The following is a 16246-nucleotide window of genomic DNA, read 5'->3' as shown; positions in this document are numbered from 1 at the left end:
AACAAGCATTGCAAAAGGAACCTCACTGTGATGTTCAGGGTTTTCTTTATATATTTGGGGAACATGGACATGACAACATTGGGAGTCTTTTTACTACAGATAGACAGAGCCCAAGAATGTTTTGTTTGTTTGTTTTTAAGAATCCAGGTCATACCCTCTCTTCATGTGCCTCACCATCAGATAACAGAGGTGCAGACAGATCATTTCTGTTGATTGCAACTGTAAGTGGTCACATTTTCTTCCTGATTTCACTACTGTTTTTCGCAGTAGTAGTTTCCTACACCTACTTGTACTCACATTTCTAAAACAAGCTTTGCACGTGATTCTTTTCTGCACTTGCATCTGTTTGTGTAATAAGTACAGCTTCTACCAGGTTTTTGGCTAACGTGTTGTTTTTGATTCGGTCTTAAAGTCAGCCCTTTTAGCTTAGATACACACTCTACTCCATTACGTTTATAGGAAGACATCTGCAGCCTCACTTTTGGTTCGTTTTTCACTTCTATTCCTCTCAGATTTTGTAGTAAGTTTTAATAGTGCATGTCAGCCTTCTTAGGATGTTTCAGTCAAAATAGATCCCCTTTTAAATAATTACCTGAATTTCTTTGTCTGTTGATGACTGACAGAAATTTCCATTCTATCCTATTCATTGTCTGAAGAAGTGGTTTGGGATATTGAATGTTTTCTTCTCATTTAATGAAAGCTCCATGAAAACAACTAATCTTAAGCCTTTTGTGCAGCCTATAGGGCACACCATTAGGCCCAGGGGTTGGTCCTGACCTTGTTTACCCAAATACAATTAAGACCTCTGTGTAAGTAGGGGTTAGTATCAGTCGATAGTTGCAAAACTGAATTCCTGTCTCTGTATTTTTTCCAAGGAAGCCTCTAACAACCTAGCACATTCTGTGCTGTTTTTCTGCTTGCCTGAAATGCACTTTCCCAATGGTCCATTTTAGCCCACCTAGTGAACATACCAGCTCTGAATGAACAGTTGCCCATATGCCCTTCTCATTAGTCCTAAGGCAATTCACATCCTGTTTTTGCCTAATACTCCTCTCTTTCCTTGGCAGCCTATTCACCACTGTTTTTCTCATTTGAAATTGTAGCCAGCTGTGCAGGAGCCACTGGTGTCAGGTTTAGATTTGTTTTGCATAATAGCTTCAGATGGCTCTAGACTCAAACGAATAAATACTGAATACGTACTATCAGTTTCACTGGTTACCGACCACTGGGTCCTGTAGAACCATGCTCTGCTTCAGCACCACTCTCTGTAAGTAATGCTTGTTAACATAATCATGGGAATATAGCTTTATATAAATTCAGGGAAATTTAGAGCATCTCTTTATATCTCAGACAGTGTATATAAATGCATGGTCCATGTAAAATGTATTAAATCTATGTCCTGCTTTTGTGTTTAGTTAACAATCTAATATTGTAGTTCGTTTTTCAGTGCTGGCAGCAACCTGTCTGCTTGTGAATGCAGGTAATGATCACTTGTGTAACGATGCTTGAATACACTTTAAATATGCATCTTTGTGTCACACTTGTACTTTCGTATCTGTTTTGTAGGAGCTCCCACAGAAACAGTTACCACCTGTCATGCCAGCACAGTCCAACACCTGAGCTGTGGTATGGCTATTTTGTAGAAAACATTTTTAAGTTTAAGAATCACTTACCACATATTTAGTAGTGTAATGATCTTTTACTCTGTCAGAAATTAAGAATTTCAAGTCTATATGTTTTTCCTAAATTTCTCCCTCTTTGCTGTGTAGCAGATTTTGGAGTGATCAGTGTCATGACAGCATTGTATGGACGTGCAGACACTGTGACCTGCAGTGAGGGAAAATCTCAACAAGAGATATCTAACACCCAGTGCTCTCTGGCAGGTGCTGTGGAGGTCCTCAAGAGAAGGTTTGCAATTTTAAAATATATAAGGGCTTTTCTCCAGTTATCTAAGTGACCATATGTGCTGGGAGTGGAGGTGGCTCACGTTTGTTAACCCAAGTCACAGCACAAAAGCATGTTCCAGTTTTGTCAGGATGCTGTTTGAGTCCTGGTCTTATTTTTCTTCCTGCAGGTGTGATGGGAAAAAAACGTGTGAACTGAACACACAGATCTTTGAAACTGATCCCTGCAGAGACACAAATAAATATTTGCAGACCACATACACCTGCCTCACAATGAGTGAGTCACATGTCTGCATGGAGCAAAGCTGCAAAACCTTAGACTTTTTTTGTTTTGTTTTCATTTGGTGCATTTACGTGATTTTGGGTTATGGTTTATTTCCAAATGTTTTCTCTGTGTATGTATGCACTTTAGCATTATCAAGTGATTTCCATGATTTTTTGACCTCAGTGTTTCTGCTTTTAGTACTTTGGGTGATTTAGGTGCTTTGGGAGTCTGTCAGCACTGGGAAACACTTTAGTTCTGCTTTGTGGCGATTCTATATAATCAGATTTGAAAAAGATCATAAGAAAAATAAACATTTTGCCTAATCTTTCATATAAAAAGACATCCAGTTTAGTGCATCTGGTGTGGAAAAATAATTTTGTGAATAGTAATAATTAATGTTCAGTGTCATTCATTCATTTGACAGTTCATCATGTGACATGTGAGCACTCTTTGGCACACCTGCAGTGTGGTAAGATCAGTTTCTTTATGTATTTCTGGTACATTACCATGAAAAACACAAACATTATTCTTACTTGTCTTATTCTTACTTATATGTACTTTTCTTTTGATGACCTGCTTCACAAAACTACATTTCTTTCAACTTTACCTCCAATTCTTTCTCCACCTTTGGCCAGCTGAAGAGCAGGTCCTTTCTGTCTACAGTGCTGATTATGGACGTCATGAGCAGACCACATGCTCTTACAAAGTGCCTGCCACTGAACTCCAAAACACTGACTGCTCAGGCCCCACCAGCAAAGTTGCTGACAGGTACAGTTAGCCACTTGTACTCCAGGTTAGGTGATGTGAATCAAAATGAGTTAAATGTTCTCTGACTACCCCATTTTATATGCACTTGTATTCACTTGTGTCACTTTGGCTCCACAGCTGCAATGGGAAAAACAGCTGTATTATCAGAGTGAGCAACTCAGTGTTCGGAGACTCCTGTCCTGGCACTTACAAGTACCTGGAGTTGGCTTATAATTGTGAATGTAAGTAGCTCAAAGTGAAGCAATATGTTCAAAGAAAGATCTGTACAGTGTTAAAAATCCTAAACTCTAGTCTCTATTAACAGCCACTGCAATTATTTATCTAAAGTGAATCTTCCATCTGTGTTTTTGCAGATCCTTCGATCTCTCCAAAGGCGTCTGTGTAAACATGTTGAAATCTCAATAAAATCACAATATGCATATATTAAATAAAATACATTAAATGAGCAACATGTGTCTTGTCAGTATGTGATGATTAAAGTGTTCCAGGAAGGCTACAGAAATAAATGCAACAATTTATTTGTTCTACTTACATCAGTTTTCAACCTATAAAAGGGGGATGATGCCACAGTAACGTGTAGTGCAGGCCCCGCCCTGAGGCCTACAGGTGGAAGTGATTGTGTTGATTGGCAGTTACATGCTGTGTCATTTATAAGGAGAGACAGCAAGACAGCACTCCTGTCCTCTATGTTCTGAGGAAGGCCTTAAGGTGGAAGCATTGGCAAACGTTTGTCTCGAGCCTGCTCTTCTGTAGTTATGCTGTGTTTTGGACTCAGCACCATGCTGTGTGAGTACTGGCAGATAACTGGAACAATAAGTTCATAATTTAGGCAGTTTTTAAAGTTGGATTTGACAAAATATCTGTATATATTGTAATGAAAGTTTGAGTGTATATTGTAAAATAGGTCTCTAGAAGCATTTACTTCTAACAGCATTAAGCTGTGATATCTTCATCAAATAAGAGGAAAATAAAATGCCCTGTTTAGAGTTTTAAATCAATATTTTACTCCTATTATGCTTATGTATTTTTTTCCTATCTTGATTGCAATTTTAAATGGCCATATTGTAGCAGGAAGCCCCCATCTGGTGTTAAATGTTCCTCCTGCTTTGGTGCATGCTGATTGGCTTAACGTACTGTTGCACACAATGGTGTATGATATTTACATGCTGCCATCTTGTTTGTGTATAAATCTGTTGGGCTAATGTAACGGGTCAGCCGACATCCTCAGTAAATACATTTCTGTATTAACTGACAAAACATGACTAAATGTGTTTTTTAAAGTGAACCTAGCCTTTACCTGCATTTGTCTGGTTTCCTTTCAGTGCTGGCAGCCACTTGCTTTCTTGCTGCACCAGGTAAAATCTGAGTGAATGTGGTATGAAGCTGTTTCATTTAAATTTTTTTTTTTTTTTTTTTTAAAACATGTGCCATGAAGACTTAAACTTATTTCAGTTGTTTGCACAGAGAGAGTTATCACCTGTGACGGAGATGCTGTCCAACACCTTGGCTGTGGTATGACTCGTATTTATACCTGACATGTTTTTATATGACATGTTTTAGTTTGACTGCATCAAACTAATGCTGCACTGTCAAGGCATCAAGTTTTGGGGGTTACACACCATTTTTGACTAAGTTTCAAGAGGTAGGCTACTCTAGAGCATCAGCCTACGGCTCTTTGATGGCTGAGTTGATCTTAAAAAAAAAAAAAAGTATTAAATACAATAAACACTGGCTTCTTTAGCAGTTTGGTGCTGGTCTGTCTTAAATTTTCTTTGTAACAGATACCGGTGTGATCAGTGTGCAGACAGCACTGTATGGACGTACTGATGATGTGACCTGCAGTAAGGGCAGACCCAAGCAACAGCTTGCCAACACACAGTGCTCTCAAGAAGGCACTGTAGACATCCTGAAGAAGAGGTACATGTACAAGAACAGAAGTAGAAGTCTTATGTTGTCCCTAAATGTGTTTGCTCTTTCATGCCATATGCAGTGTTTTTTTTGTTTGTTTTTTTTAAAATGTGTTTTTTGCTTGGGGGGGGGGGGGGGGGGAAACCTCTTCCTACAGGTGTGATGGCAAGAAGGTGTGTGAACTAAACACAAAAGATGTTCAAATGTCTGATCCCTGCTCTGGCATCTACAAATATCTGAACACCAGCTACATCTGCCTCCCATCAAGTCAGTCACACACCTGAATGAAACTAATGGTGAAGTTGCCAATGAGTTTGATGTCTAAATCTCATTATTTTGACAGATAACCTCCGTATATGTGAGGGGTCTCTGGCCCAATTGCATTGTGGTAAGGTTCAGTGTTTTGTATTTACAGTGGCCTAATGTTAACACACAAGCATAATTTGACTTTTTGTATTCTTTTTGGCCAGATGATGGGCTGGTTATAGTTGTGTTGGGTGCTGACTATGGACGTCGTGACCAGACCACATGCTCTTACAAACGTCCAGTTTCTCAGATTCAAAATGTATACTGCACAAGCCCAACTACCAAAGTTGCTGAGAGGTACAGTGGCACACCCTCGCTAAATTAGGAAATACATTGAAACCAAGTAACTATTTGCTGTTGGTGTGGGAGGATAAATTAATCTAAATTCTTCAAAGGTTTCCTTAGTCAGAAACTAAAGGACATTAAAGGTAAAATTCAAACCACTATGTACATATAGTTATGACATGGATATTTGGTACGTCTGGGGCATTCAAACAGAAAAGCATTGTAGTAAGGTTTAGTGTATGGTGCTGTGCATGTCTTCTGTAGAAGTATGTACAGACTAAGTGTTCTTGGTAAAAGGTCACTAATGGCTGAACAGCTTTTGTACCCCCCAAAAAAAGTATTTGAAGCTGCTTTAATGCATCAGATTCCATATCCTTTTGAAGTTGTGGTAAAGTCTATTTGCTCTACATCCACAGCTGTAGTGGCAAAGAAAGCTGTTCTATCAGTGTGAGCAACTCGCTGTTTGGAGACCCCTGTGTCAGCACTTACAAGTACCTGGAGGTGGCTTACACATGTGAATGTAAGTAACTAAAAGGCTCTTACTCTGAAGCTAATGTGCAGTCCAGCTTGGCAAAATTAAATATTTAAGGAGTGGAGAAAAGGCAAAGCTATGCCTGCATAGAACAGTGACAAATGGAAAATTACAATAAAGCCACACTGCTTTTAGTTGCACAATTAACTTATCTAATTTAATGTTCCCTCTTCTACAGATCCTGGTGTTTAGAGCAGTCTGTCAACATGAGTCTAAACACAATAAATGTGGATTGAATGAAATGTTGTTCATATGTATATTTGACCATTTGCGTGCATCTTGTTCCAGAAAAGTAATGGTACTACAATTCCAAACCCCTAGAAAAGCAGCCAATCGATTAGCTGCAAAGGAAATGATGTAATTTATTTCCAGACTTGTGTATGTGGTTAGCATGGGCTGTTGTAGCTACAATGATAGAACAAAGGATGCAAAACTACAGAAGCTAAAACTGAACAGCAAACACCATCATACAAAGAATGAAAGAAAACAAGCACATTTTAAGACAGATGTTGATTAAAGGGAAAATACCATTTTAAACTGACAACTTTCAGTATTACAGGTAAGTAAACAGTCCAACATTATCCAAGTTCCCTTCAGTTTATAAATGCATTGAAAAAGGATGTTTGGACAGATGGTCATGTTGAGCAAAAAGACTTGTTAAATTAGTTTAAAGTTGGAAAGTGATCAGGAAAACTTAGCTTGCAACACTTGCAGAATGTTTTAATCACAAAACCCCTTGTATGATTAGACTTCCTGTACTCGCTTTGCAGTGGCATATGGTCAAACGTTTCCATAATGTCCCACAAATTGAATCTTTAAAATTATTTCATGGAGCATGTCAAGTGCAAACATCACAGGTTGTCCAAAACACAACTACCAAATAACAGTCAAGTTGCTGATGTCTTTGGAGAGGTCTGTTTTCGATGGGTAAACAACCTTCAGGTTTCCATCCTCGTCAAGAGTTCGGACCTGCTGGATGATCAGCTCACTGGAAGTCTCACTACTGGCAGCTGGCTGTTGTGGGCCGTCCCCCTCCTCGCCTGACCCCACCTCCTCCTGATGTTCTGCTGTAAGCTTGTTTAACTCTGCCATTTTCTGTGATGAAACATGAAATGGACTTTAAGTGATGGTGATATGGACTTTACAATTGCATTAGTGACTGAAATGTGTTTATTTTGCAAACTTTTGTGTGCACACATTCAGCTTTGACGTCTTTCATGCCATATAAATGTTTTAAGTATTGCTCTGCCAGCAGTGGATTAAAACTGTCATTCCAACTCTTCAAATCTAATAAACTATTTTTGTCTAAAGCAAAATGTCCCATATCAAAGTACCAGATTAATTCCCATTAAGTTAGATGTCAACCTTCATGAGCCCCTTTGGATAATTCTCAGATGTTTTTGCCTGTCTCTTTTCCAGAGCCATATTCAGACCAAAATGTCCTCTTGTTCACAAATATTCCCACTCAGTTTAGAGCACCACACTCAACCTGAGCTGTAGTGAAGGAAATGCCAACTCTAATCAAAATAGCTGATGAGCTGCAGTCCAGTACCTAGTGACACTACCAAAGGTGCAGCCCTCCACCGTAACAAAACAGAATTATTTAAGAGTGATGAGAAGGAGAAAAGAGAAACTTACTACAATCAGAGCATCCATAACATCTTTACAGGTCTGCAGGCTGATTGCACTCGTCACCTCCAAGAACAACTCTTTGGTAGTTTTCTTGATCTGAGGGTACAATATCATGAAAACACAAATGCTGATTGTGGGTTACAGTACCAACATGTGGTACACAAGATAATATGCTATTAAATGTCAGATGTGTTACTGGATATTCTGCTTTTTTTTTCAGTCCACATCAATTCCACTGTATCACAGTATTTAATATGAAATCTTCTTTTAAAGGAAGACTACACCCATACCTTGGTTTTCTCACTGTTTGTGATCGGTGGGAATGAGATCACATGTCCCTCTCCGTCGACTAGACAGGGATAGAGTTCTTTTCCCTGCAAAAGCTGTAGGTATCTGTAAGAAAATGAACGAGCTATAGATTAGTTGACAAGAGACAACAGTTGAAAGGTTTTATGCTGTTATGTCATACCACAAAGGTTTTAACCAGAGAATATCATCCTTTAACTCTAGAGTTAGAGATGTTTCAAAACAAAGATGATGCTGTATGGAAGTGACGTGCACAGACTTGTGGAGGCCAGTGACATTCTGCCTCTTCTTCTGCTTCCTCAGCTCGTCAGCCTCCAGCTGCAGGTGCCTTATGAGCTCGACGGCTGTCATCTCCCTCCGACCCAGTGGCACAATCTGACAGACAGTATAGTGTGTGTGTGAAATTCAGGTTTAAACAAACATTAAAAACACCAGAACCTCTGAGAAACCACAGGACCTTTGATGGAACACTGACAATAACGAACTAATCGTCCTGCGTCAGCGTACCTTCAGCTGGGTGGGCGGTTTGACATCATACACCAGTGGACCTTTGAGAAGCTGCACATCATGAGTTGCAATGGTTGCAATGGTTCTTTTACCACATAAATCATCATGAAGCTTGGTCTAGAAAAAATGGGAGAGATTTAGGTGACTACATTAGTTTCTCGCACATTATTAATGTGGTCCAGTGTTTACGAAGGTTTTGACCTTACCTGAGCCACCAGGAACCGTTTGAGAGCATTCCCAGGCTTAAGATTCATTCCTCTGACCACACAGCACACCAAGTATGGCCGGACATCCTTAACCTCTGTGCTCACTTTGACAGTGAGCACTGTAGGAGCGTTCGAAATGTGAAGAACTCTAACCACCATCTTGTTCAGTTCCTCTACCTCATCCTGTTCATCTACCACCTTCTCCTTCCTCTTCTGCTGCCTTTTTCTCTTGTCTGCGTTGCGTCCACTGTCCACGCAACCCCCGTCCTCTCCCTGCCTTCCTTTTCCTTTTCCTCTGAGGTAGTCGAGGATGGATTTGGTCTGGCAGCCGTTGACCATCTTTTCCAGACGCTTGTCGCTCAGCTTGTTGCCTTTGAAGTTGATGTCTTTTAGCTTGGGGCAGTCGCTCAGATCAGAGGGGATCTCACGTAGCTTGTTGTTGGAGACATCCAGCACCTGAAAAGACAAGCATGAGGAGGACTGAACCAAATGCAGTCTGGCACACTAGAAAAGAAGCGTCTTGCTTTTAAGATACAGGTATATTAGTTGCCAGTTTCTTTTGTAGATGTTAACAGCCAAACTCAATTAGAAAATTTGCCAATTTAGTTCTTCATTGCCTACTAACAAGTGGAACATGTGGTTAGCTACACTTAAAGATGGAAAGAAAGAAATAGTGACAGGTCATCTTAGATTCAGCACAGCTTTGGCCCACTCACAAGGCGTTTTCAATAAGAAAACCTGCTTTTTCTAACATTGTAGGTGGAGGAACAATCTACGATCTTGATGTATGGAGTGTATGAAAAATCAAAGCAGTATTCTAATGATTTAACAAAACATCCTGTGTGTTTTTATATGATTTATAGCTTGTTTGGATCTGTAAGCAGCATCTGGTCGCCCACCTTCAGAGCAGCTAACTTGTGAATATCTCCACTCAGCTCTTCAATTGAGTTATCAGAGGCCACCAGGGTGCTGAGAAGGTCCAGTCGCTCGGAGTAGAAATCAACGGGGAAACCGGTGATGTGATTCTTGGAGATGTTGATGGTAGAGAGCTTGGTGCACTGGCTCAGTCCTTCTGGCAGGACCTCCAGGCTGTTACAGCTCACGTTGAGAGTGTTCAGGTCTCTTAACTCGGCGATGGCCTCTGGTAAAACCCGGAGGTTGTTGACGGAAAGATCCAGGACCTTCAGGGACTTGAGATGACCGATGGCATTGGGGATGGAGGCGAGTTTGTTCCTGCACAAGATGAGACTTTGGAGGTTTGTTAGATGCTTGATGTTCTCGTGGATCTCGGTCAAACTTGGGCACTGGCTAACTTCCAGATAATTCAGCAACGTGAGGGAGTAGATGGAGGAGCTGAGTCCCCCATTAGAGGAAATTCTCTGGTCGATAGCAGGACCCTGTAAAACCAGTTCCCGTCTCTTCTCTGTCGCTGCCTTTTCTATTTCTGGCCATTTCTCCATGTTATCCATGCTGCCACAGACCAGCCGGAGTTCTAATGTGGTGACAACGAAATGCACGACTTCCGTTTCGAGGTTTTCAAAATAAAATAAACGATTATCCATTTCCTATATGTGTTTGTGGACACAAACTATATAGCTCCCTTCAGATACAAGAAGAATACAGTCAAACATGTGAATATTCTATATTTTTGTGTATAGATTCATGATAGCAGAATCCCACCTTTCAAATCGCTGATTTTGAAAGGTGGGAGTCATCGTGTACCTTTATTTTGGAGACAACATGCTGTACTTCCTGCGGAATTATCTCAGGAAGTAGTCATGTAAACACAAATCATACTAGTACGTCGGTACAATGGGATTTAATAAAACTACACTGACCAGAATACATTGCGAATGACGCCAGTCCTATCATTGCGCATGTGCGCTGTAGTTGTTGTCAGCGGTGGTTATGGAGATGAGATGGGACTACAAGCTGTCAACATAGTGATGTTCGTGGTAAGATATCTTTGACATGCACGTAAGAAAACAAATATTTACCGTGAATTATGTGTCAACACCAAATAGCACACAACAAGTAAAAGTCGTCCGGACATGGACATTGGATTTTAGCCAGTCAAAATAGCGTTAGACCACCGCTAGCCTACTAACATTAGCTAATACCCCCGGCCAGCGTGTTAAAAGTCCGAAAGAAGGACTTCTCTGTTTAACCCAGGGCGGTTGTGTAGGTCACATCCAGCTAAACTCTCCGTTTATTCAACTTCTGGGCAGCTTAGACTCACAGTACTCAGAAGAGAAGCTTAAGCCTCTATAATTACTACTTAACCAAATGTTTAATAGCATCAGTGTGGTTTTGTTTTCTATCCTCTTCCTTTGACAAATGTAATTGCATCATTTGGTCGCAAATAAAGCCCAAATTCTCCCGTTAGTGTCAACCTGCGGGATGCCCAGGAAGATCGGATTTGTTGTGATCAGCTCTTCAAGTCATGAGGACAACTTCGGTGCAAAGGAGCTCATGGTTCATGCACCCACAGTTCATGGCTGGAGATCTAGCAGGTATGAAAACACAGTGCTTTACTTTTAAGGACATGTGCTATTGATACGTGGCAAGTCCATGCCCTGCAAAAAAATACAAAACCCCCCACAACATAACAGTTGTCTTTTTTGATAACCCAAAAGTTTGTAGTTTTGAATTATGTAAATCAAAAATTCTGCAGGCTCTGTACCTACCCTCAGCACATCACCATCCAGCTGGTGGAGAGAAGTAGGGTGAGAAAGCTGCAGCTGCTGGCTCACCAGTACCTGATCCCAACCAAGGTGGAGTTCCATATTGGAGACACTCTCCCTGAAACCAGCTCCCCAGGGTTCCCAGGGCAGCTTCGCAGACTTGGGTGGGACACACTCAGCCAGGCTGAGTTTCAGTTTTGCATCTTTTTGTGTATTTAGAAGAACTGCACGTTAGGTTAATACGAGCTGTTTAGGAGATCAGAATATTGCAGCAGACACACACCTGAACATACTTTAGCTCATAGTTCATGTGCTCAAAGGACCATAGCTGACTGCTGGATTTTCTTGGTGATGACTTACAATTAAAGAAAATGTGAGAATGCATTTTAGTTTTGTATCTCAGCAGAGGTGCTGAACTGACAAGCAACACTGTACTCTCATCACAGGTATGTGTCTTTGTCAGACAATGAGAAGACATCCTTCAAAGCTCGGGAGCTGAAGTCAGTCCATGTAGATGCCACCGGAACTTACTTGAGAGTAACCTTTCACAGGAACCATGTCAACCGTTACAATCACTATAATCAGGTACTTTGTTAGATTGCGCTTTCACTGGCTATAATTTAAGACTGTGATCAGTTTGGGTATGTGTCGGTTGTAAAAAATATTTTGCTTGCATTGGTGGTCCTAATGTAATTTAATTCAGAGAATCTGAATCCTTGAAACAGCAGGATGTATGCAGCTGTTTTTTTAGGTCAACATCATGTTTCAAGTATTGTGTTTTAATTCATTTAAATTAATTCCTATTTATTCTTTGCCTCCCAATTTTTGAAACACATAGTTTGTCTTGATTTCTGCTGCATGAGATGCTCAGGAGCAGCACTCCTCATTATTGTGGTGAAATGAAACTGGTTTATTGTAAATGTGGCTGATAGCTGCAGCATATTTAGGCTAATTTGTGAAGGATTACAGGATATCTTCTGTTGGTATTTTTACCATGAGTTCAATTTTCAAATTGTGTTGTTTCCATTGCAAACGTTGTCTGTTTTATTGCTGCATTGTTAAACACTGTGTTTCATAAGCTTAATTTGCATTTTCAGTAGTGCTGAAATGAGCCAAATAGTTATTTAGTTACTTCATATGATGAGCTATTACTAAGCTATTAGTATGACCCATTACACAACAGTAATCAATAGTGTAATTGTGTAGTGTAATTAGCAATGAATGGAAGTTGCAGCTCTATTTTTTCAGTTTTAATATTTGCAGCTTGAATTAGATTTTCAGCACTGTCAAAGTTTTTGAAACACTGTTAATTATTAATGTAAATGTTAATGTTAATTAATGTAAAGTTATTTAGTAAACAGGTGTAATCCTAAATGTTTCTTACTATCAACAAATCCTATTACAAAGCATTAGACCATCTCTCAACTAGTTCCTTATGTCAGGCAGTAAGTCCCAAGCCCCAATTGTTGCTGCTGAATATTTAAAGCTTTAAAAACAGGAGACAAATAATATTTTTAATATTTTCAAGTAAGAAATATTTTCCTAACGCCATTGCATACTGTTCTTTTTAATAAGCACAACTCAGACAGGCATAAAAAGTGTAATTGTTTGGGATTATTCGTTCAGCAGTAGATTTAATCAGCACTTACAGCCATGGAACAGTTTATGTGGAACTGACTCAAAATAACAATAAGAGTGTACCAGCATGTGAAATGATGTTGAGCAGTTCTGTGTTTTATAAGTTATAGCCAGCATTGACTACACATACTGTACCTCTTATTGGTTAGCAGAGTTAGGTAAGTGTTGGTTGTGGCGTCTTCTTGGGCTTTGTTGATGAAAATATAGAACATCACAAGTCTTATTCTTTAAACAGTGAACAGTGTTTCCACCATTAACCTCAGAGTCCTCACCCACGTCATTCATTGATTTTGATTTTATATCGCAGTTTTTTTGTTTTTCATTCTACCACTTTACCAAAATCTGTTTATGATTTCAGGTTGCTTTGGTTGCCATTAATGTTCTGGGAGATTCTTTGGATGGCAATGCTTTTAACACAATTGTAAGTGAGCACTCTCTTCACCTGTCTCCCATTCTTGAACTTGCAAATGCACATCGGTAGATGGTGCTATTGCATTGGGATTTTGTTAAACATTGCATCCATTCAGGAAAGCATTGATGTTTTCTCATTCACTGACATTGCTATGAGAAGGTTGAGCTTTTGGAATGTTAAAATGGGAAACAGGTCTTTTAAACAAAAAAAATATATATTCATAACACATTTTATTTCATTATGTCATTAATTTATTTTCCATAAATTCTCATAAAACACAAACTGGATTCTAAACATCTGCTTGCAAAATAATAATAATAATATTAATAATTCAGCCTTGTCAGATTTGTTGAGACTATATCAGATCTTTGCCAGTGAGTTTGTTAAGTTGCAGTGAATAATTATACAGAGAGAATGCACTGGATATTGTATTGTGCTGTATTGTATCAGTGTTATATGCAGTGTTCATTCATATTCACTGCTTCAAAGACACAATGTAAGTGTGTATATATATATATATATGCTCATGTATTTGCCTGAATGGTGTGTGTGTATGTGTATATGTGTCAGGAATGAAGCAATGAGATACAAAGAGAGGGCAGTATGTAATCACACAGAAGCCTTTAGTTTGCTAAGGTAATTAGATAGTCCTGCCGACTGACAGCTCCTGGAGGAAAGAGAGCACCTTAAAACACACACACTTACTCACTCACACAGAAACAGAGACACAGAAATACAGAGGAACACACTTGCACAGATTCCAAAGAACAGGCTGTGCATTGTTGCTCCGCTAATCTGATTCTGAGGAACTTCACCACAACAATGATCTTGCCTCTAGGGCTGATCTTGTCTTAAATCTGTTAGATGGACTCAAGTTCTGCTGGTGCTGTGGAAGGACACGGGTGGCGATACAAGGAGTAGGATAATTTAAGATAATTTTTATTGCTTTGAAGGGACAGTTTGTCCAAATTATAAAGAAAACATATGAGCATGTCTTATCACTTCCCTCTGGGGGTGAATGGACATGCTGAGGGTTTTGAGATGGAATTGTGTTCATGGCAAGAACAACATTAAAAAAGTATGATGTCTGATAGTAAGCACTAAGCTTCGCTGTCTCAATAGTGCTGAAGATCATTAAGTCTCCATCATACTTTCCTTTTGTTTTCCCATTCTGAACATTTGTAAAAAATATTCTGAGAAAGCGTAATGTAGTTTTGAAGTCACTTTCAAATTTTGCTCTTACTCTGTCTTGTTTTATTTATTGTGGTGGTGTTAATATAACATAACTGCTTTAAATGGCAGTTTATGCTTTAAATGGCAGGCCTTGATTACAGCTTTACAGCTACAGGTTTTTGGAAAAACAGAGGTGTTACTAACTTAAATATTGACTTTGTTCTGTTTAGGTGTCTCAGTAACGTGTGACAATTATCTCCAGACTCTGAACCTGAAGCAGTTAGTGAGAATTCAGGCATCATTCATATTGTTATTTACACTTGTGCTCTTCATTCTGCGGTATCTCAAAGTCTGTTCTAGGGAAATTGTTTATTTCTGACAATCATAATTACTCATGCTTTTTATTGGTTAGTAAAATTATATTGTATTAGTGGCATATTAAATCGTCAGTTAATCAGTAAACTTGGCTAAGTCAAACAACTTTTTATTTCCTCTTAAATATTATATAAATATTATATATAAATATGCAGCACTCTACCAGGAAGTCTATCCTTATGTTAAATGTTAGTTTATAATTTTCATTTTTGAAAAGGATAATGTTACGGTTAGTTTAAGTTAAGTTAGGCTCACCTTAAAGCAAATTAGATGAATTAGGATTAGACAACAATGGTCAAGTCTTCCTGAGCACAGTAATATAAGAGTATATATGCACGTGGGTGTGATTTGTCCATCTGTCTACCCCCAGCCAAGCAGAGCGCAGCTGATCGACCACTACCTCAACAGTACCCAGCTGGAGGCTGCTTTGGATACGACCTTCATGGGGTGAGGCTAGGCCATTGAACCCTGGTTTCTTTGTTTTGTGACAATAACATTGTTCAACAAAGACATTTAATCTGGAAGTCCACCAATAAAACATTTAAGGTCATGCATTTGACGACAATGCAGGTGGTGGCTGTGCAAAGAAGAAAACACATTTCGAAATGTTTTTTTTATTTTTTTTTTTTAATATATCAACCCCCAAAGAACATTTCACCTCAGGGTCTTCGTCTTTGGGGGTCAGTCAGTATTTTTTTTTTCTGTGTGGCCAGGAATTGCACAATACAAGTCCATATTAACTAGTGACACATTTATTCTACACTGGCATTATCTAAAACAATAAATCTATTCTATTTTTTGTATTCAACATATTTCACAAGTTTAACAAGCTCAGACCTGACAGAACACTGTGCTTCTGAAGAAAGAACATATCTCAGTTTGTCTAATGTTTTATCTTAAAATGGATGTGAATAATGATGTCTTTTTGTACTGTCTTATACTCAGGAAATGTGAGTCTATTTCTCCTTTGGATGACCTGGCCTTTGACATGTACCAGGACCCTGAAGTCGCTCACATCATCCGTGTCTTGGACCAAAAGAAGCAGGACATGGTCCGGCAGGAGAACTATGAGCAGGCCAAGAATCTGAAGCAGGCAGTCGCTGACCTGCAGAAGGTAGCACCTTAGGGGGAGAGTGGGTGGCTGCAATACATTCACTCCAGATATTTGAACACTGTGCCCCTTAAATACCAGGATGCATTCTCACTGCACTAGGAAAATTTTAGTTTTCAATATTTTATTTGTAAGACCCTCAAAAGAAATCAAATGGTCATAAATACCCCTATTCACATTTTTACCATTATACAGATGAAACAAACCAAATATAATGTGATAATTAGTAAGATA

General features: G+C 39.2%; 3 protein-coding genes across 4 annotated transcripts in view; 2 read left to right on the top strand and 1 right to left on the bottom strand.

Moving 5' to 3' along the window:
- The first annotated feature begins 88 nt into the window (after positions 1-88).
- Positions 89-6265, top strand: LOC113145223 (L-rhamnose-binding lectin CSL1-like). The gene is made up of 16 exons (XM_026331671.1): positions 89-1267; positions 1436-1480; positions 1567-1626; positions 1770-1908; positions 2075-2181; positions 2594-2638; positions 2805-2937; positions 3055-3158; positions 3291-3320; positions 4390-4449; positions 4719-4854; positions 5003-5112; positions 5189-5233; positions 5316-5448; positions 5853-5956; positions 6147-6265. The coding sequence occupies exons 1-16, from the start codon at positions 1243-1245 to the stop codon at positions 6158-6160; spliced, it is 1290 nt and encodes a 429-aa protein (XP_026187456.1). The 5' UTR covers positions 89-1242; the 3' UTR covers positions 6161-6265.
- Positions 6266-6342: 77 nt separating this feature from the next.
- lrrc47 (leucine rich repeat containing 47) lies at positions 6343-10130 on the bottom strand. Its single transcript, XM_026332598.1, has 7 exons — positions 9519-10130; positions 8620-9075; positions 8414-8530; positions 8166-8281; positions 7891-7993; positions 7607-7696; positions 6343-7063 (listed from the first exon to the last, which is right to left on the bottom strand). Exons 1-7 carry the CDS (start codon positions 10086-10088, stop codon positions 6842-6844), a joined length of 1674 nt encoding a protein of 557 aa, XP_026188383.1. The 5' UTR covers positions 10089-10130; the 3' UTR covers positions 6343-6841.
- A 305-nt stretch (positions 10131-10435) lies between these two features.
- The window catches only part of cep104 (centrosomal protein 104), a 28973-nt gene continuing 23162 nt past the window's right edge, over positions 10436-16246 (top strand). The window contains exons 1-7 of one of the 2 annotated variants that reach the window (XM_026333251.1): positions 10436-10574; positions 11006-11132; positions 11294-11467; positions 11750-11888; positions 13300-13362; positions 15272-15348; positions 15847-16015. In XM_026333251.1, coding sequence (XP_026189036.1) covers positions 11020-11132; positions 11294-11467; positions 11750-11888; positions 13300-13362; positions 15272-15348; positions 15847-16015 — 735 coding nt within the window. In that variant the 5' untranslated portion in view covers positions 10436-10574; positions 11006-11019. Of the gene's footprint in view, positions 10597-11005; positions 11133-11293; positions 11468-11749; positions 11889-13299; positions 13363-15271; positions 15349-15846; positions 16016-16246 lie in introns of both variants that reach the window. The other variant, XM_026333252.1, reaches the window with a different exon arrangement.

Source organism: Mastacembelus armatus, chromosome 7 (genome assembly GCF_900324485.2).
Source record: "Mastacembelus armatus chromosome 7, fMasArm1.2, whole genome shotgun sequence".
Classification (NCBI taxonomy): domain Eukaryota; kingdom Metazoa; phylum Chordata; class Actinopteri; order Synbranchiformes; family Mastacembelidae; genus Mastacembelus; species Mastacembelus armatus.
This window is presented reverse-complemented; position numbering and strand designations above follow the sequence as displayed.